The 21,899-nt window shown below is 43.4% G+C and overlaps 1 protein-coding gene across 7 annotated transcripts in view; it reads left to right on the top strand.

The window, feature by feature from the left end:
- FAM124B (family with sequence similarity 124 member B) overlaps positions 1–15,190 on the top strand; it is a 33,712-nt gene extending 18,522 nt beyond the window's left edge. For 2 of the 7 annotated variants that reach the window (XM_075937564.1, XM_014577685.3), the window contains 2 exons: positions 3,685–4,904; positions 14,482–15,190. In XM_075937564.1, the coding sequence (XP_075793679.1) occupies positions 4,068–4,904; positions 14,482–15,126 (1,482 nt within the window). In that variant the 5' untranslated portion in view covers positions 3,685–4,067 and the 3' untranslated portion in view covers positions 15,127–15,190. Of the gene's footprint in view, positions 1–741; positions 4,905–14,481 lie in introns of those variants that run through there. The other 5 variants (XM_014577687.3, XM_006131395.4, XM_014577684.3 and 2 more) reach the window with 5 other exon arrangements.
- The last annotated feature ends 6,709 nt before the right edge of the window (positions 15,191–21,899 follow it).

Here is a 21,899-nt window from a genome sequence, read left to right as displayed (position 1 = left end):
CACCAGCCGGTTCCCCTCTTCCCCCCCCCCCCCCCCGGCCAGCCCCGCTCCCCACCAGCCGGTCCCCCCCCCCAGCCAGCCCCACTCCCCCCAACCTCCTCCCGGCCAGCCCTGCTTCCCACTGGCCAGTTCTCTCCCCACCCCCCTCGATCTCTCCCGGCCAATCCCGCTCCCCCCAACCACCTCCCGGCCAGGCCTGCTTCCTTCCTGCTAGCCTGCTCCCTGCCAGCCGGTCCCCTTCTCACCCGCCCCCATCCAGCCCTGCTTCCCCCAACTCCTTTGGGTGCATCTAGACTGGCAAGAATACTTGCGCAAGAGGGCTAGTGTAGACAGGCACATTAATTTTTTGCGCAAGAAAGCCCAATGGCTAAAATGGCCACCAGAGCTTTCTTGCGCAAAAGCGCATCTATACTGGGCACGGATGCAGGGTTTTGGAATGTGACCTAGAGTAGGAGGGGATTGTGATCTGGGGCAAGAGATTGGGGTGCCAGATCTGGGAGGAGGTATGGGGGCAGGAGGGGGCAGAGGGTTGGGGAAGGGAGGGGCTGGGGTGCCAGAGGCAGGCTCTGGCTGGGAGGCACTTACCAGCAGAAACCTGAGGCAGACTGTCTGCTGCAGGCTGTTCTGCGTTACTCTGCTCTGGGCATGAGAGGAAAAGGGGTAAAGGGTTAAGAAGGAAGGGAGAAGGCTTCCTACACTGCCCCTGAGCCCAGCAAAAAATCTCAGCTCCTATTGGCCAGAAACTGAGAGCTTGGCCAGTGGAAGCTAAGAGATTTTGCTGGGGGGTGAGAACAGCATGAGAAGTCTCCCTCCTCCCTCCCCAGTTGTCTGGATTGGAAAACAGCTGGCTCTATAAAGTGTGAGCTGTTTTTCTGCCTAAAGGTTCTGGCGAGGCAGCCATGGGCCAGATCTGGTGTCTTGGTGATCAGGATCTGGCCTGCTGGCAGCTTCTTGCCCACCCCATTAAAGATTCTCACTAACTTCATGGGAATTTTGATGTAGACTTAATGCTGATATTTTTCTTGTAATAACTCCCCTGACCTTCCTTGCACAAATGTTAGTTTGTCAGACTTCCATGTAAAAAATTGATTTTTCTATATTGCTTTCAAGCATGAATCTCCTCCATCATATTTTTACATTCATGGGATGTTTACCCAGCCCAAGCTGTCATAGTGATCCAAGCAGAGGTGGAAACACTGTATTTTGTTTGCAAAGCAATAGCAATTAGGTTGATGTGACTCACAACAAGGAACTAGGGCAAACCCCTGCTCTCTGTTTACACCATGGAAATTAAGAGCTTGCCACCAAACTAGTAGATCAGCTCCTTCACTCCTGAGTGCGTGTGCTGTACTAGAGAAAGAGGAGACAACAGCAATTACTCGTAAGTGGACAATTCTTATGGTCCAACCCCTACCCCCCATTTAGAGACTTACTGGGACATGGTAGGGAATAGGTTTTCCCCAAACCTTAGCTGGAGGAATCCTCCTGTGCTACTTCTGCAGTGCATCTCATCTTCTCATGCTACTCATCTTCTCTCTAGCATGTTGATGCTGAATATGACCATGCCATTTTCCCTTTGGTTCTCTTGCTAGTACCATAGGGAAATGGTATATTTAGAAGTAGCAGCACAAGGGTGATCTTGGGAGGAGAAAGTAGGGCCAAGGGAGGGGAAAGATGCACACACAGACAAACACCTACCCATACATACAATGGGAATGAGGAGAGAGAGGGAGAGATACTTGCATACAGTGGGAATTGGATGGTGTGAATCCCACAAATGGGAAGGTGGGGAGAAATGACTGCTTAGAGAAGTTTCCCAAGTAGTGGCTGATGAGTCCGATGTTGATAGAATGGTTTGTTCGAATAAAGAAATATTCCTGAATATCTTTTATGCTCTAATCAGCTACACTGGGGTTTGTTTGCTTCCTGACTTGCATCTTCATCATTATCCTCAATCAACCACAATAGATATAGTAAGTTTGATCATAAAACAATGGCTATAACAGTTTTCTTTTACATATGAGCATAATAGTTACCCAATAGCCTAACATCCTCTTCCAAGCTGCTTGGCTTAGCCACATCCTGCCTAGGAGAAATAGCAGTCATTTGCACAAATATTACTTGCTGAAGGCCAAACCCCCAAGTTCCTTCTTAGTTCTAATCAGCCCTCCTCACTCAGACAAATGACCCATTCACTTCACACAGAGGAAGCCAGCTGGCTCCTTTCCCCCTTTGATGGGATTCAAAGTTCAGCATACGTTAAACATTCCCTTCCCTTTGAGCTGACAAAGGTACATTAGAAAAACTGTTATTCAGGATTCAAGTTCAGGGGTATATCTGAAGCGTCAAACATTTGTTTTACTTGAAGTGCTATGTTTGGGTTCTGTTCTCTACATCTAATTCCTGTAATTGTCTTCAGTGTAATTCTCCACCCACCACACCCAGCATTTCATTGCAATTACTGTCCAGTAGCCAGGGCAGTAAGTCAAACAGATATTATATAAACCTCCCTCAAAGTTTATCTGGATCTAATCCATAATTCTAAATTGTATATTGGATTAACCCCCTGGTATGTACGAACCCACATTAGTTAAAACAAGACTGATTCTCTGCATGCATATAAATATATATATATTTTACAGTCAGTACAAAAGTGTGAGAAACCTAAACCACAACTTTGTTATTGGACCTTCCAGACTTTGACATTGTTCAGACCTGGTGTTTTAGTTCAGGCCATGATACAGAGAAGGATCAGCCATAACATTTGGATCCAGGTCAAAGTCTGGATAACACAATTACTTGAAAGACTAAGGATTTAATTAATCCAGGTGTTTGGAAATGCACACTAAACAACAGTAACGGTCATTTTGCGTATCCTGCTTGTTTGGAAAAATAAAAAGCAAAGTGAGAGAGAGCAAGATGTGTTTCCATAACATTTGTAGTCAGAAAATGCCAGAAATTGTAACCCTTGACCTAAATATATGCAAAAATAAAGAAAGTTTAGTAGGAAGAGTTGGGGTTTAACTTGCTTTGTGTAAACTGCTTCTAAATTGGCAACATAACTGATGGGCAACAGTTTGTTTGTTTGTGCAGGGCCCCTAGAGAAAAGCTGGAAGAAGTAATGTTTTGAGCATTCTTTTTTAGTTGGGTGGAAACTATATCCCTCTCTAAAGGCAAAACAATAGTAATGATCTGCTTATGTGCATGAATAACACAAATATCCCAGTCTACAGCATAGCACTAGAAACACACTAAAATGGGGGGAAAACAGCACCAGGATTACTTTGGGATTAATATAATAAACAGGGCACTGAAATATTTCAATTAGAACCAAATGGCAGCCTGTTACCCATGCTGTGTAAAAAGACACAATGGCAAAACTAGGATTTAAGGCATTTCCCTAAACTCTCGTCTTTCCTTAAATTGATTCACATCTGCACTAATTGTTATCTGCATAGTTCACATTTGTTTTTCTTTTGTTAGCCTGTTTCCCTTTCTCAGTTTAAAGAATAGTTTATCTGCACTCCCTGGAAGGGTGTTACTCATAAAGTTCACAAGCTTTTAGATTAAGCAAAAACGCTGGCACGTTGACTGAAAGGACAAAGCTTGCTGAGGCTTGAAAACACAAGTACCGCGTTGCATTTGCACTGAGGCAGTAACTGTGTCTCTTGTTGTCGTTGCCAGGGTTCTGCGAGATCTCGGAGTATGCATTTCTATGGTCAAATGGCAAGTAGATTTTTAAGGTAATCTAAGCATTTGAGAATAACTGCTCTAGTATGTCAGTGTTCTTAATCCTTCCCATATTCCACTCTGACAAAAATTTTAGGACGTGGGGGTTTTGTTTTTTGTTGAGGGGGAATGTCAGATTTTTATGCATATTGGTTTGTGGGTAAAAGATCAGAACTGGAATCCTGAACCAAGAGAATTTTACTCCCAGCTCTCGCACTGTTTTTCTGTATGATGTTGGGCAAATTACATGTCTTCTCTGTGCTTTATCTTGTCTCCATAAATTCTAGGTACAAATATTTACTTCACAGGGATGGTGTGAGGCATATAAAGATCCTCAGATGGGAAGCAACAGAGAAATCCAAAGGCAAGTTACTGATTTTTTCTTTTTAGTGTATGCAAAAGCACTAATTTGTCTTTGTTTTTATTTTCAAGGTGATTTTACAATGGAAGGAAGTGCAGACTCATTGGTGATGACTGTGCATCTTCTTGCCACCTCTGGACAGTCGTTACTCTTGCAGCAAACTCTTGATCGGCTTCTGAAGTGGATCTGCCTGGATGTTCGCCTCTTCCTTGTATCTGAACGTGTTACTCCTGTGAAATATTATGAGAAATATCACCAGAACAGTTCTGGGTTTCCTGGGATGTCCATTCTCCTTTTCCTGCATGAGGCTTTTGGAGAAGAACGGATTTTTCAGGTCCGTGACTTTTTCCAGCACCCACCTTGGCAGTGTTACCACATGCAACGTGCTAATGGGAAACTGTACCCTTGTGCATCTACTAGCCAGGAATTCTATAGTCTGGATGAACATATGCCTGTATGGGGTGTTCGGCAAGTTCATTATGGCACTGAAATTCTGCGTGTGACCCTCTACTGTAGCTTTGAGAACTATGATGATGCCATCCGACTTTATGAGATGATCCTACAGAAAGAAGCAACTCTGCAGAAGAATAACTTCTGTGTCTTTGCACTGTATGCAACACAAAGCATTGCTGTTCAACTCTGCTTGAAGCAGCTGCCCCCAGGGCTTTCTGTTGAACTGAAAGAATCTTCCGTGTTGCAATTCAAAGTACATGAAATTGGGCAGCTAGTACCACTTCTGCCTAATCCATGCGTTCCCATTAGTAGCACTCGGTGGCAAACTCAGGACTATGAAGGAAACAAAATTTTACTTCAGGTACTGTTTGTTTATGTGCTGTCTTTAATTTAGTAGGTCAGCAAGGGAGATCACAGGTTCTGATTAGGAGACTATTATTATTTATTTCTTCCTTTTAATTTATAAAATGTTGATAGCTGCCTATTCCATATCTGGATGCTTTCCCCATTAATAAAACCGCACAACGTTACATAAAAAGATTGCCAAATATTTTTGTAATGTCACCCTCTGGGCTGAAATGACATTGTGTAGTCAGGTTTGTTAAATTATCACCTGAGATGTCAATACAGAGCAGCCTGCAAAGTAGATGAAGTTTCAGCCTCCGATCAAATTACCGTGAGTGCCTGAATTATTTCTTTACGATAAGGGTTTAGAATGGAAATGCTTTCAGAAGCTGATGTCTAGTTGTGCTGTTGGGGGCCATGTGAGGAAGTATATGTTTGGATGTATCTGACAAAGTGGGTTCCAGCCCACAAAAACTTCTGCCCAAATAAATGTGAGTCTTTAAGGTGCACAGGACTCCTCATTGTTTTTGCTGGAACAAACTAACATGGCTACTCCTTTGAAACTTTAGGTGTATGGGATTGGTCACTTTTCACTAGCGTTTTGCAGTTAAACTGAGTAATGAAACTGTACTGCCTAGGGTGGAGTAAATGAATGAATGTGAACAAGGGCTTCTCTCCAGGATTTTTTCATATCTTTTGTTTTTTCAGTCTAAACTGACTTGTGTTTACATGACACAATTCTTTTTAGAATAACCTGGTGTCCTTTTGCAAGAGGTTAAATCCGTTTCAAGATGCATTATTCTGGAAAATGTTTCCAGTGGACATGCCCATATTTTGTATGAACTTCACCTCTGGCAGTCGTCCTCGTGCTGTCCCACAGTGCGTTGCTTTACATCTGACATGTCTGCCTATTTATGTGCACTCTACTGGTCTGAAAGTTGGGAATTTGCATTCACCATCCCTCAATATTTTCCTGGAAATCCCCTTCAAACATATTTTCCCAAAAGTCCATTCTTATTGAACAATATGCCCAACATAGTTCTGTTACATCCAGGCCTTTCCTTACATCTGTTACATCTCCTCCCTAGAGGTTATGTATGATCCCAGCTCACAATAATACATAAAACTTTGCATTTAGTACAATGGACCCCAAGGACACTTAATTCAGTAAGGTTTCTTTAAGGCTATGGCAGGCTGTTATACATATATATCACAGTTAGCATCCCCATTGTACGGATGGGAACTTGAAGGCAGAAATATTAAAAGCTTGATGTGTCTGAGGGCCTTGTGGGGAGCTGGAAATGAGCATTCCAGCACTAGAGGGAAGCATGTAACACTTGTCGTTATTGGGCTAAAGATTTAATTCAGTGGGTCTGATTCTCTACTCACTTGAAACCAGTTTAGGTCCCTTGACTTTAATGAACTAGTTCCTGATTTACACCCGTGTGAGGGAAAGAAGTAGGCCCAATAGCTTTTAGACCACAAGCTATTTGAGACAGGAACTGTCATTTACTACATGGATATATAGCACCATAGCAGGGCCTTCACCTGGTTGTAGGATCTTGGCATCTCTGTAATACAGTAATAATTACTAAATATTAGCCTTACAATGGCTTCATTTGCAAATGGTGGACAGGTGTAAGAGTTGTGAGAGAAGGCCCAGCGTTTGTTACACGTTTTTAAATCGATTGACCAGCAAATTTTAGAAATGTCAATTATGGGGTCAAAATTTTTCCACAATGAATGTTTGTTTTCCAAGCAGTTTATAGACTTAATAGATTTTTTAAAAAATTCAAAATATCAATGAAAACAAATTACTCAGGGTTTTCCATTTAAACATTTAATATCCTAGTATTTTCATTCATTTTCTTATACTTCTGTGTTCAATATAATTTGATTTACTTCAATAATTTGCAACAATCCTCTGTAATTTTAATTTTTCTCTCTTTTTTTGGCAAAGTGATTTCACCTTCATTTTTTCTCTTTCTATTCCTTCTCCAGATTATTTGGTAAAATTCCTGCTAAACCATCTGCATGGCTGATTTCTTCACTAATTTCTTTCTAATAATCCTCAATGCAGCTTTTGCTTTTATTTTTTCATTACTTTTCATTTTCTGTTTCTCTTCAAATTCAGTGGCTACTCACCTGATGTAGACAAGGGCTTCACTTTGAGAGGCATTTGAATTCCCTAGCAGGAGAGGGTTAGGATTTGGGATTTAAGTCTGACCTCCTCCTCCTCCTGTTAAGGGAAGTAGGAGCCAGTCTGAATTTGGGATTTATTTCGTTTTGTTGCTTCAATCAGCACAATGATATGATGACAGTTTGCCATGAGCATTCTTTGAGCAGATAGGATTTTCCATATACCCATGGAGGTAATAGCAGTCAAGGGCTATCAGTACCTTCCTGTATTGCATCTTTCATACTAAAAGAACCATAGTATCTCTGGTTTGCCAGTTAAGAAGAACGAACAAACCTTGACTAAGTCACAAAGGTTGATGTGATCCCTTGCTAATAGCCAAGTGGTATTATTTAGGGCATCTCCATGTTGAATGACTTTTTGGAAACTAATTGAATATTATTTAATAGTTCGTCTCTGTTAAGAGATCACTTGCCTCCTTTTCAGTCTGTCCTCAATACTGTAGAATGTGTCTTGGAAGGCTGTTGATCAGTTAGGGTGCGTCTACACAGGATCTTTACCTCGAACTAGCTCATTTTGAAATTTGGCACTTTCTAAAAAGCACCAAATTTTAAAATAAAGTGCTATTTCAACAAATCCCTTAACCCTTGTGGAATGAGGATTACAGGGATGATGGAATAGCGTGCCTATTATTTCTAAATATATTTCAAAATAACAGGCACATTTAAAGATGTGGTTTAAATCAATAGAGGGAGGGATAGCTCAGTGGTTTAAGCATTGGCCTGCTAAACCCAGTGTTGTGAGTTCAATCCTTGAGGGGGCCACTTAGGGACTTGGGGCAAATCTGCCAGGGATGGTACATGGTGCTGCTGTGAGGGCAGGGGAATGGACTCAATGATCTCTCAAGGTCCCTTCCAGATCTATGAGATAGTATTACTCCATAAATTATATTATAAAATGCAGAATAGCTATTTCTGGATACCAAATGTATCCTGAAATAGCTCCACTATGTAGAAATAGCCTCAGTGTATAAAATGTCCTTGGCGTATCACACATTTGTTACTCTCTGTCATCTTCAGAGAATCATACGTGAACATATTTCTGTAACAATAGGTGTCAGCAAGTGGTGCTGTTACACAAACCAGAGTAAAGCGCACTAGCTTGCCTTGCACTAAGAGGACCATGCTACCATGCACAGTTCTGCAGTGCATTTTGACACTAACAGCGGTGTGCCAAAGCACACTACATAGTCCTGGGGGAATTCTGCAATCGTTACCTTTTAGAACAGGGCAGGGGGGGGAACCTGTTTTGAGTTAGGGGCTGCTGCTGACCTGTAGAAATATCAGTCAGGTGAGGAGCAGTGGGTGCCAGTGCGGCTTCTCCAGTGCTGGGCGGGGAGGAGCTCTGAGCCCCAGGGGCTGGATTCAGGCACACCAGGGACTGCATCTGGTGCCTGGGCCTTAGGTTCCCCACCCCTGTTGTAGATCATGGTAATGTAGTTCACATGGCACCTGAGTAATTTGCCAAGCTCAAAGGCAAAAGTAAGCCGGTGTGCCCTGGTGCGGTGCATGGATAAGATTGGCCAAGTGGGGCAGGATTCTGGATGCTGCCAGCCAAGCTTCCTGTGCTGGGTGTGGGCTGCCCTCTCCTCCATTTCAGCTTCCCTCACCCACAGGAACCCAAATCACTGAGGCCCCCAGGCCTAGCACCACTTTCCTTCTCATCCTTTGGGGCTTATTTTCCTCCAGCAAATACATGATGCAAATTAGATTCCATTATTATGCTTATTTGGGTTGCTTATTATGGAATAACTAATGTATAGTTGACAAGAGACATGATATTTCACATGCTCGCACATCTTCAGAATTCAAGGTTTTCTTCCTTGAATTGTCTTTAGTTCCTTTCCTGTTCCATTCTCTGCCCTTCCCCTAAGGGTTATAGGTAATGCCTAATACTCATACTTTGCTGATATGATCGTAGAAATGTAGAGCTGTAAGAGAGCTCAAGAGGTCATCTGGTCCCTCCTTCCATATTAACGCAGGACCAAATGTACCTAGACCATCCCTGAAGTTTTTTCAGACAAAGGTAGACAATGATGCAGATTCCACAACGTTCCTTGGTTCTTATTCCAGGATTTAACTATTTTTATCATTAGAAAGTTTTCCCTAAAATCTAATCTAAAACTCCCTTGCTAAAGATTAATTCAGTTATTTTCTCTCCTATCTTCAGTGGACATAGAGGACAATTGAACCACCATCCTCTTTATAAAACATTCTTATGTATTTTAAGATGATCAGATCCTCCACAGCCTTCTTTTCTCAAGACTTAAATGTTCCCAGTATTTTTAACTTCTGCACATAGCTCAGTTTTGATAACCCTTTTTTATCTCTTTTGGCTGTTCTACTCTAAGTTCTCTCCAATTTGTCCACGTCTTTCCTGAAGTGTGGCACTCAGCCAGAGAACTGTGTCTGTTTCTAAGGCCTCACTAGTACCATGCAAAAAGGGGTAATTTTTTCCATGTCTTCCACATGACCCTTCTGTTATAATGCACCACAGAACAGTAGTAATCTTTTCTGCACCCTTGTGAAACTGTTGGTTGTATTCAATTTTGTGATCCATGCTGTCGTGTAACTGTCTAGTCAGTCATTCTCTGTTTTGTAGTTGTGTATTTATGTGGGGGGAGGGGAATTCCTCCATAAAGGCAAATACAAATTACTACATTTATTGAATTTCATCTTAAGAGCACAGGGAATGCCATATTGGGTCAAACCAATTGTTGGTCTAGCCCAATATCCTGTCTTCAACAATGAGTTTCAGGGGGAGTCTACTGAATAGAGCAGTTGGAGAAATCTTTCCCATCTTTCCCTGTCTCCTGGCAGTCATAGGTTAAGGCTGCCCTAAGAATCAGGTTGCACTCCTGGCCATCTTGGCTAGAAACCATTGAATGACCTATCTTCCATGAATTTATCTACCGTATTTTCCGGCGTATAAGGCTACTGGGCGTATAAGACGACCCCCTAATTTTTTAGTTAAGATAGGTTTTCGTCTTATACCCCAGCGCCCCTCCGCCTCCCCGGCTTTGCTCCCGGTGTCCCTGGTCTGCTGGAGACGGTCCCCAGCAGACCAGAGGCACCGGGAGCAAAGCCGCAGCAGCGGTGGGGTCCCGCGCTTCTGAGGCTTTCTCTTATTTTTAATCCCCCTTACTTGTCTCTTTGTTTAAAGCTGATCAGCCCTAATCTTTCTGGTCTCTCCTCTTAGGGAAGCCAGTCCATGCCCTTCATAATCTCTGTAGCCCTTCTCTCTGAACCTTGTTCAGTTCAGTTCTGCTTTTTGAGATGGGTGATGAGAACTGTGGGTGCGCCATGGGTTTACATAGAGATATTTACAGGCAGTCCCTGACTTACGCAGATCCGACTTCTGTTGGATCCGCAGTTATGAACGGGGCTGCCCCAGAGTACACAGACTGCGGGACCTCGCGGTCCTGCCGCCCGTGTACTCTGGGGCTTCCCCGCGGCTTTGCAAAGCTGCGGTGGGGGGGGGGGGGGCTCGGGCAGCGAGGCACCCCAGGCGCGCCTAGGCTGCTCCGCTGCTGGCTTCCCCGAGGCTTTGCAAAGTCTAGGGGGGGCTCAGGCAGCGGGGTACCCCAGGTGCGCCTGGGCTGCTCCGCTGCTGGCTTCCCCGAGGCTTTGCAAAGCGGCGGGGGGGCTCAGGCAGCGGGGCAACCCAGGCGTGCCTGGGCTGCTCCGCTGCCGGCTTCCCCGAGGCTTTGCAAAGCCACGGGGGAAGCCGGCAGTGGGACAGCCCAGACGCCCTGCGGCTGTCCCGCTGCCGGCGTCCTCAGAGGCTTTGCTCCCCATCTCCCTGGTCTGCTGGTCTCCAGCAGACCAGGGAGACTGGGAGCAAAGCCGTGGAGGACCCAGGCGGCGGGACCACGGTGCGTCTCGGTCTGCCGCCCGTGTCTTCCTGGTCTGCTGGGGTGGGGGGGGGCGCAGCTAGTACGCCCCCCCCCCCCTCGCCCCCGCAGCAGACTAGGCTTTTCTCCGGATGCCTGTGGCTGAGCAGCTGGGGTGCTGCCGGTTGGTCCCGCAGCGCCGCTCTGGGCGCTACTGGTCCACCCAGCAGCACCCCAGCTGCCCTGGTCCTGATTCAGCCGCTGCTGGTCAGTTTCAGCAGCGGCTGAATCAGGACACTTGGGGCAGAGCAGATGGGGTGCTGCTGGGTTGGTCCAGTAGTGCCGAGGAGCGGAGCTACTGGAGCAACCCAGCAGCACCCCAGCTGCTCTGCCCCAGGCGTCCCCAAGTCAGCCGCTGCTGAAACTGACCAGCGCTGACTACAGGAAGCCCGAGGCAGAGTTGCTCTGCCCTGGGCTTCCTGGAATCAGCTGCTGATCAGTTTCAGCAGCAGCTGACTTGGGGACGCTTGGGGTTCTTAAGTTGATTCTGTATGTAAGTCAGAACTGGCGGTCAGTTTCAACAGCGGCTGAATCTGGACGCCAGTTCCGACTTACATACAGATTCAACTTAAGAACAAACCTACAGTCCCTATCTTGTACGTAACCCGGGGACTGCCTGTACTGTTTTACAGTCCTGGGTTTGGACATCATCTCCACATTTGCATATTGTGCTGTAGGAGGAAATGGCCATTCCTGTGTGAGGTTCTGAGACATTTCACTGTCATCTTTTCCTTACATGGCCTGGCAAAGCCAGGTAGCTGATCTGTAGAATCTGCAATAAGATCTTGATTCTTAACCTTGCTATTTTTCCACAACCTCTGCTATTTGTCTTTTGGTTATGGTCCCAAGGTTTTAACAGCTTTGGCCACTAGTTAGAAAGGAATTCAGGATTTAAGTTGTTGTCTTGGAAGCTTGTGGAGATCTTCACAGAAATGTTAGTCTGGATTTGTTGTCACACAGTTGTTTTTATATCATTGCAAGCTACTAATAACTTGATATGGATTTTTCAAGAAGAAATCATGCCAAGCCAACTTAATTTCCTTCTTCAAAAGGCTTACTGGACTATTGGATCAGGGAAAAGCTGTTGGTGTAATACATCTTGATTTTAATAAGGCTTTGACACAATCACACATTATATTCTCATGAGCAAATTAAGGAAATGAGGTCTAGATTAAATTACTATCAAGTGGGTGCACAACTGTTGAAAAAAATCACACTATTATTTATCACTATTATTTTAGTGCTTCAAAATGGTTGTTTAAAAATTTGTTTCAGCATCTTTCCATATGTTGAAGGCAGGCTGACTGGTTTGTAATCCCCTAGGTTATTTTTGTTCCCTCTTTTAAAAATTGGTTCTATGCTTGCCCTTCTCCAGTCTTTTGGGACCTCCCCCATCATCCATGAGCTCTTAGAGGTAATCCCTATCGATTCCTAGATTGCTTCCACTAATTCTTTAAGTAGCATCTAGTGAATTTAACCAGGGCTTGTCGACTTGAATACATCTAAATATTCTTTAGTTTGTTCTTCCCATGCTCTAGCTTGTGTTCCTTTCCCCTAGTTAATATTAATTGTGTTAAACATCTGGTTGCAAGTTCCTTTTTTAGGAAAGAGTGAAGCAAAATAGGCATCAGACACCTCTGTCTTCATGAGTAGCTCTCTCCCCTCACTATGTAATTGACCTAGCCTTTGCTTTCTTCTTTCTCTTATTTTTAATGTATTTATAGAGCCCCTTATTTCCTTTTATGTCCCTTGGAGATAACTGCTTTTGTGCCTTAGCTTTCTAATTTTGTCCCTATATACTTGTTTTAGTCTTTTGAACTCATCCTTAGCAAAGTCTCAGTGTTTTCACTTTTTATGGGATTCCAGGTGGTTAATGAGCTCCTAGAGGAGTCAAATTGGCCTCTTACTCTTCTTCCTATGTTGTCTTTGTGTCAGGATCATTTGCTGTTGGGCTTTCAACACTGTCTCTTTGAGAAACTGCCAGTTCTCCTGAACAATTTTTTCCCTTCTTTTATTCTCATGGGACCCTATCTATCCATTCTCTAAGGGTATGTCTACACTGCCACCCTAATTCGAACTAGGGTGGCTAATGTAGGCATTCGAAGTTGCAAATGAAGCCCGGGATTTAAATATCCCGGGCTTCATTTGCAGCTTGCTGGGCGCCGCCATTTTTAAATCCCCGTTAGTGCGGACTCCGTGCCCGCGGCTACACGCGGCATGGAGTAGGTAGTTTGAATTAGGCTCTCTAATTCGAACTACTGTTACGCCTCGTGGAACAATGTGTACCGGTAGTTCGAATTAGAGAGCCTAATTCAAACTACCTACTCCGTGCCATGTGTAGTCGCGGGCACGGAGTCCGCACTAACGGGGATTTAAAAATGGCGGCGCCCGGCAAGATGCAAATGAAGCCCAGAATATTTAAATCCCGGGCTTCATTTGCAACTTTGAATGCCTACATTAGCCACCCTAGTTCGAACAAGGGTGGTAGTGTAGACATACCCTAAGTCTGTAGATGTCTGAGGGTTTTTTAAAGTCCATTGTCCTTATTTTGCTGCTCTCATTCTTTTCTTTCCTTAGACTCATGGAATCTGTCATTTCATGTTCACTTTCATCCAAGTTGTCCTCGGCTCCACAACCAGTCCCTTCCTCCATGTTAGTCAGAATCAAGTCTAAAGTCGCTGTCACCATAGTTACTGCTTCCACCTTTGGAAACAAGAACTTGTCCCCAACACACTTCAAGAACTTACAGAGCACCTTGTATTCTGAAGTGTTACTCTTTCCAAAAGATTTTAATCTTGAATCACACATGAAAAGTGTTTTAATACAAATGATATTGGATTCTTGGACTCTCCTAGAACTAAACCAGCAAACTGATTTAATCATCGCATTACTGCTCATCCATGAGAGAGGTAGTATAAATACATTGGGCCTGATTTTTCACCGCTTATCACCTTCTCCTAGTTATTTATAGCTGTTCCAAACAAGGTTTTTTAATAACTAGAGCAGGTATGAGGAAAAATCAGGCCTGTTTGTCAGTGTCGTAGCTCAATTTCCCATTGGCCTGCACTTCAAATCCTCAGTCTGATTGCTGTGATAAGGTTTAATCTGAAACTGCAACAGATTGAATTTACATGTGTGAATCAACAACAAATGTGTGTGACTTACAATATGATTTAAATTTATTACTCTAAGGGTGTCACTGAATCTTTGTTGTTGTTTTTCTTTATCAAAACAGTGAAGTTTGTGAACTGTGATTAGTAGCAAAGGAACATGATAAATAAATGTAATGTTATATTGAAATTAATAGATCATTTAATTCATACATTCTTTAACATGGGTCTCCACCTCTCAGCTGTGTAGCTGCCGAAGATAATAATGGAACCCATTACCATTATACATTGTAGATGATTTCAGCATGATAGCTGCAGATGGAGGACACAGTAGTCCCCTCATTGCTGCTTACCCAATGATTTAATGGTGCTCTTGTAAACCTCTCTTTAACAGGTTCAAGGCAACTCAAAACATAGTGAAAAAAATGGTGTGCTTTCCCGTCGGCACAACAATGCAAGTGAAGAACAGAGCCTGCAGAGTTCCACTCTAGCATCTTTCCCCACAAAGTGGATAAACCATAAACAGAAGAGCCGGAAGATGAGAATGAACTGTAAAATCAAATCAGAACATGGAATTATTTCTGGGAGCGCTAGTGGCACCCCACAGAGTAACTCCTGCTCTTCATCCCAGGCCAGCAGGCCAGCAGCTACTTCACAGTCTGATACCACCTCTTTCAGTACAAATACAGGCAACAAACTGCACATTGCTAGTCAAGGAAGACGATTTCAAAGGCAAGAAGAAGAGACCAATGTTGACACAGGATTTGCAGTAGTTCATTCTGAATGCAGTCCATCACCCCTTTCCCAGTTTGCAAAGGACTTGCAGGACAGCCTTCCTCAACCACCAGCACCAAAGTATTTATTAGATGCTGCTGGCTCTAGAATCAACTTGCTTTCTGAGAACAGAACCCATCTGTTGTCATTTGCGGTTCAAAGAAATAAAGGAGCAGGACAGACCGCTTCAGACTTTCACTTGCGAATATCAAGAGCAAGCTATGGAAATGGAAATGAAGAGGAGGAGGAGGAATTCTTCATTTGACTTGAAACACACATGTGCCTAACTGATTGACTTAAAAACGTATAGCTAAATGCTTTATTCTGGAGAGAGAGAGAAAGCGTTTTGAATGCTCTTTTACTCTGTGTTCATACAGACCCCAATGTGCCTAGGCTCCCTGTTCTGTTGTAAAAAGAGACTTCAGTGGGGTTTTGTTGCAGTAGAATCACTTTATGTACTAAAATACTAATGGGACAGAGGGCAAAACCATGAAAATAATCCTGGGCAGTTACACAGAGAGCTTGATTCTTTCCTACACAGAACACCCAGTCGGGTAATTGTGCAATGATGGGAATAAGCCATAGGGGTCCTCTTATGGTTTGTAAGTGTGAATCAGTAGCCCATGATACAGTGCACTAAAGGGCCGTGGCAGCAGGGCATGCTTCCCAGCTAAAAATAGCAATGTGGATATGGGAGGCATGGTGCAATTGTGTCAAGTATGTGCCATAGAGTTCAGGTGTGTAGAGCACTCTACTTACTTAGAACAGTATCCCACTGTCTACTCTATTTAGAGCCGTGTTACCTCAGCATGCAATGCCTGTACGCTACATGCTGCCGTAAGTAGGTGTACCTGAGGAGCTGGCAGGGTCACAGCATGTGAGCAGGCTTGCAATGTCATTCTTTCTGTGTGCCCCCTCATTTCTCCTTCTGCCATCATGCAAACTTGAAACCTCTGAATGTGGTCATTTATAGACATTTAAACAGGGGAAGAAAGTGTTTAACAGGAAGAAGCACAAGGAAGAAGGTGCCAACAGAGGACTCCTGACTCATATGGAGAAGGTCAGGCAATCAGTTAGTTATCTAAGTTGTCTGTACACGAACACAAGAAGCCTGGGGAACAGCTATGGGGACAGTTTCCTAGTGCAAGTGCTGAAGGACCCACGTGCAGCTTGACCTGCTGCTCACAAACAGAACATAAGAACGGCCATACTGAGTCAGACCAAAGGTCCATGCAGCCCAGTACTCTGTCTACCGACTGTGGCCAATACCAGGTGTCCCAGAGGGAGTGAACTGAACAGGTAATGATCAAGTGATCTCTCTCCTGCCATCCATCTCCACCCTCTAACAAACAGAAGGTAGGGACACCATTCTTTACCCATCCTGGCTAATAGCCATTAATGGACTTAACCTCCATTAATTTATCTAGTTCTCTTTTAAACCATTTATAGTCCTAGCCTTCACAACCTCCTCAGGCAAGGAGTTCCACAGATTGACTATGCGCTGTGTGAAGAAGAACTTTATTTTATTTGTTTTAAACCTGCTGCCCATTAGTTTCATTTGGTGGCCCCTAGTTCTTATATTATGAGAACAAGTTTTTCCTTATTCACTTTCTCCACACCACTCATGATTTTATATACCTCTATCAGAACTCCCCCGAGTTTTCCCTTTTCCATGCTGAAAAGTCCCAATCTCTCCTCATATGGGATCCATTCCAAACCCCTAATGATTTTAGTTGGCCTTCTCTGAATCTTTTCTAATGCCAGTATATCTTTTTTGAGATGAGGAGACCACATCTGTACACAGTATTTAAGATGTGGGTGTCCCAGGGATTTATAGAAGGGCAATAAGATATTCTCCGTCTTATCCATTTTTTAATGATTCCTAACATCCTGTTTGCTTTTTTGACTGCCGCTGCGTACTGTATAGACGTCTTCAGAGAACTATCCATGATAACTCCAAGATCTCTTTCCTGATTAGTTGTAGCTAAATTAGCCCCCATCATATTATATGTATAGTTGGGGTTATTTTTTCCAATGTGCATTACTTTACATTTATCCACATTAAATTTCATTTGCCAATTTGTTGCCCAATCACTTAGTTTTGTGAGATCTTTTTGAAGTTCTTCACAGTGTGCTTTGGTCTTAACTACCTTCAGTAGTTTAGTATCATCTGCAAACTTTGCCACCTCACTGTTTACTCCTTTCTCGAAATCATTTATGAATAAGTTGAAGAGGATTGGTCCTAGGGCTGACCCTTGGGGAACACCACTAGTTACCCCTCTCCATTTTCAAAATTTACCATTTATTCCTGCCTTTGTTTCCTGTCTTTTAACCAGTTCTCAGTCCATGAAAGGATCTTCCCTCTTATTCCATGGCCATGTAATTTACGTAAGAGCCTTTGGCGAGGGACCTTGTCAAAGGCTTCCTGGAAATCTAAGTACACTATATCTACTGGATCCCCCTTGTCCACAGGTTTGTTGGCCCCTTCAAAAAAAAACTAATAGATTAGTAAGACATGATTTCCCTTTACAGAAACCATGTTGACTTTTGCCCAACAAATTATGATCTTTTATGTGTCTGACAATTTTATTCTTTACTATTGTTTCAACTAATTTTCCTGGTACTGACGTTAAACTTACCGGTCTGGAATTCCTGGGATCGCCTCTAGAACCGTTTTTAAATATTGGTGTTACATTATCTATCTTCCAGTCGTTGGGTACTGAAGCTGATTTAAAGGATAGGTTACAAACGATAGTTAATAGTACCACAATTTCACATTTGAGTTCTGTCAGAACTCTTGGGTGAATGCCATCTGGTCCGGGTGACTTGTTCCTGTTAAGTTTATCAGTTATTTCCAAAACCTCCTCTAATCACACCTCAATCAGTGACAAGTCCTCAGATTTGTCAGCTACAAAGGATGGGTCAGGTTTGAGAATCTCCCTAACATCCTCAGCTGTGAAGATTGAAGCAAAGAATTCATTTCGTTTTCCCGCAATGACTTTATCATCTTTAAGTGCTCCTTTTGTATCTTGATTGTCCAGGGGCCCCACTGGTTGTTTAGCAGGCTTGCTTCTGATGTACTTAAAAGGTAATATAAAATGTTTTTTTGAGTTTTTGGCTAGCTGTTCTTCAAACTCCCTTCAAACAGGGAGGAAAGAACTATGATTTGATTGGAATAACAGAGTTGGTGGGATGACTCACAAGACTGGAGCACTGTCATGGAAGGGTATAAACTATTCAGGAAGAACAGGCGCGGGAGAAAAGGTGGAGGAGTTGCACTATATGCTGACCTTTGTAAAGGGTTTTGAGTTACATGGATGAAAAGTGCGAGAGAAGAGCTAGATGATGATATAATTCAGTGTACTGACATTTATGAAATAGTTTATTTTGTTAACAAGTGCCCCAACAACACGCTCCCCACAATTCAAAGTGACGGTTTTGTATCGCCATTTGAAACATCAGATAATAATACACTGCTCATTCTGTTACAGGCTGCTAAAATTGCTAAATCCCTTCACCCTTCAGTACTCCAAGCAATGGAAAGAACTTCAATTTCCACAAGTAACCAGGGTGACAAGGAAGGCCTTGCAACATGAGCAGAAAATAATTATATCTAGTGTCCTAGTTCTCACTCTGCACATGGAGGGTATATTGGTGACATGCCCAGAGCTATAAGGGTATGTCTACACTACCCCGCTAGTTCGAACTAGCGGGGGTAATGTAGTCATCCGCAGTTGCAAATGAAGCCCGGGATTTGAATTTCCCGGGCTTCATTTGCATTAAGCCGGCCGGCGCCATTTTTAAATGCCAGCTAGTTCGAACCCCATGCCGCGTGGCTACACGCGGCACGGAGTAGCTAGTTCGGATTAGGCTTCTAATCCGAACTAGCTGTACTCCTCGTGGAACAGGCTTCATTTGCAACTGTGGATGACTACATTACCCCCGCTAGTTTGAACTAGCGGGGTAGTGTAGACATACCCTCAGTTATTGTCTGCTCATCAAGATCATAAACAGAGTCATGTAACTGAGAGCAGTCCAGAGGCTGCTCTAACTGATTCAAGGACCGAGTTCTCTCCTGGTTGCCCCAAAATATGACCAAAATGCATTTTCATGGTCCTCACTACTTGTTCCTTTCTCAAATTGAGGAATAAAATCATAAGGAATTGGGGTCAATATCCACCATCCCTCCCACAAAGAAAGAATTCAGCATTTCAGTAATGCACATGTAAAAGGAAAATTTCAGTGTCAAAATCTGAATGACCAAATCTCATCACATATTAAAGTAGTTTTCTTTCAGCCTGGGTCCTATTCCCATCTATGTGGGATCAGTGCCTTATCCATTCCAGTCTGTCTTGGAGCAGTTCCCCAGAAACTCTGCAGCTAATCCAATCCTTTTTGTATGACACTCATATATTTTGGGGTCTTCCAACGCTTCTCATACTGTCCACTTCTAAGTTTAACTCCCAGTTTCCTATGCTGTCTTCTAATCTTTTCATATGCCCAAACATCTGAGCCTGAATCCCCTCAGGATTTCTATAGTTGGTCACACCTTTTCACTTCCCCTAATTTATTTGTTCCAAACATGTTCCATCCTCATAACTCCAAGCCTCTGTCATAATATTTTTATTACCATCATATTCAAAACCTGCTCTTGCTTAATGACATATAAAAGTCAAGTGCCAATTACTTTTAAAGACATTTAATGTTTATTTACAGCTATCAAGACTGTAGCTTGCTATTTACCAGGCTGGATCTAGTGCACAGTGTCCTTACAATGGTATTTTCCACAGAGATGGTTGACAATTATGGAGATAATGAAGCAGTATTGTATGAACTGTTCTGAATCATCACGTGCAATGGCTCTAGTAGTAAATAACTATTTCTCTAAGGTATTTTTATAACAAATCACTTCCCTTTTTCTTAGCCTTATTGGTCTAGATTTCTTGGAACTGCAAGTTTAAATCCCAGCAGGTTCATATCCTTTGTCCTTCTGAGACAGATGAACAAGAGTGTGAGCCTTCCTAATCTGACCCTTTGCCAAACAAGACTGTGTTGGCCCAGCGAGAGCCTCTGCTCAGGCATTTTTTGTAAAGGCAGAGAATGTCCTTCCTCTCTGTAGGAGGCTGTACACTCGTTGGCTACCAGCTCCCCAACCTGAGGTGTTTCGTTAGTGCTGTTTGTCTGCAGTTTTGTGAAGTACTTGGGGCTTTTTGGTACAAAAGGCCCTAAAGAAATGTTTATATCCTTGGCGCCTGGAGTCTTCGATCTATGGTTCCAGTGCAAGCCTGTCTCTGATATGAATGTGAATTGTGATTTCTTTTCAAAATGAGCCGCAGTATCTTTTAAGTGATGTTCAAAGTGTCCCAAAGAGACACATGCAAGATAAGCTCCCGGGACCCTCTTTCCATTGAAGGCAAAGGCAAAATTCTTTTTGAGTTCAATGGAAACAAAATTAGGGCCTTAGACCCTCTGAGCAATTTTAGGATAAAATAAAGACGTGTTTCTAAAATTATCCTACAAGCAGTTTAAGGTAAAACAGAGCAGCGTTCAGTTCATAAAGCACGTCAAGAGAAATGGAAAAGTTGATGGCTTGTTAGAGAAAACAAAAGTGTCCTAGCAGGATATTGAGGTAGGAAATACAGACCTTGATTCTGCAATGTGATGGGCAAAGGGGCCCCCCATTTCCCCTTTGAGCCTTGTTGTACTCTGGGTCCATGCAGGTAGGTTGTCGAAGGGTTCACTGGAGCATTGCCTAAGGATTCACTCATTCATCAAACTACAAAATTGGATCTAGAACCAGGAAATAATGCTTCAAAGCAATTAAGGGTTTTTTTCAGCTCCTCAGAGTCTCAAGCTTTTCTCAGGGTTTTGGTGTTCAACTAACAGACATTTAGACCATGGCAGTATCTTAGTTATTTCTTTAAGTACCATGCAGCTTCCTGTAAGAGCAAATCGGTCATATGAGATCTCTCAGCCTTACATTCATATTTAATCGTTTTACACTGAATAATTTAAACCTCTGTTTTTTCTATCACAAGTTAAATTCCGTAGCTCGCTGTAAGTTTCACCTTACTTGACTACTGGGCCACGTTGTTGCCAGTGTGCTAGTCTGTGTATCTCGCTAACTTCAGTTGAGTTACCTAAGGAATGAGTTTGGGCTCCCACTGTATACTCTTACTGCCTCCCACTGCCTTCAGAGGCATGAGTTGTTTCTCGTGAGTTATGGTCTCAGAGGGGTAGCCGTATGTGTTAGAGGTGCAAAATGTGAGCTCAGCACCGCACAAAGCATGGACTGAAGCCAGTGTTTTCCCCAAGGAACTGCCAAACAAGATGGGGGCAAAGCAGCAAGTCCAGCAATTCAACTTGAGTTAGTTTGATTCCTTCTTGTGACCATCACAGATGGGTCTTTAGGATGGATTTGAATGTTGGAGATGGATAATTGGCAAATCAGACAGGGGAGGGCATTGTGTGGTGGATCCAAAGAGAGAGGTGGGATGGGATTGGATGGGATATACCACCCCTCTAGGTCTTGGAAAGGCCCCAGGCATGTTGGCCAGAATCACCCGGAGGTAGAACTCAATGCCACAGACATGCCAGTTTTCTCAAACACGCCTGTAGTTATGTCAGGGTGGGGCTTAGGTAATAGCTGTAGCATATTAAATTCTGCGATCTGGATGTTACACATACATAGAGGGGAGGCAGAAGTAAGCCTGTCAAGCTTGCTGGCAACTTTTAGATCCCACCTACGGTGAAAGTAAGCCCATGTGCCCTGATGCAGCACACCAGTCAGAGACTGGCTGGCTGCGGACCAGGCTTTGGATGCAGCTGGGACACCCTGGGCTGCACTGCCACAGTGACGAGGAGTCCTGTGGCACCTTATAGACTAACTGAAGTGTAGGAGCATAAGCTTTCGTGGGCAAAGACCCACTTCATCAGATGCATGCATCTGACGAAGTGGGTCTTTGCCCACGAAAGCTTATGCTCCTACACTTCAGTTAGTCTATAAGGTGCCACAGGACTCCTCGTCGCTTTTGCAGA

Source organism: Pelodiscus sinensis, chromosome 10 (assembly GCF_049634645.1).
Source record: "Pelodiscus sinensis isolate JC-2024 chromosome 10, ASM4963464v1, whole genome shotgun sequence".
NCBI lineage: Eukaryota > Metazoa > Chordata > Testudines > Trionychidae > Pelodiscus > Pelodiscus sinensis.
The sequence above is the reverse complement of the archived record's forward strand: the minus strand, read 5'-3'. Positions and strand labels throughout refer to the sequence as shown.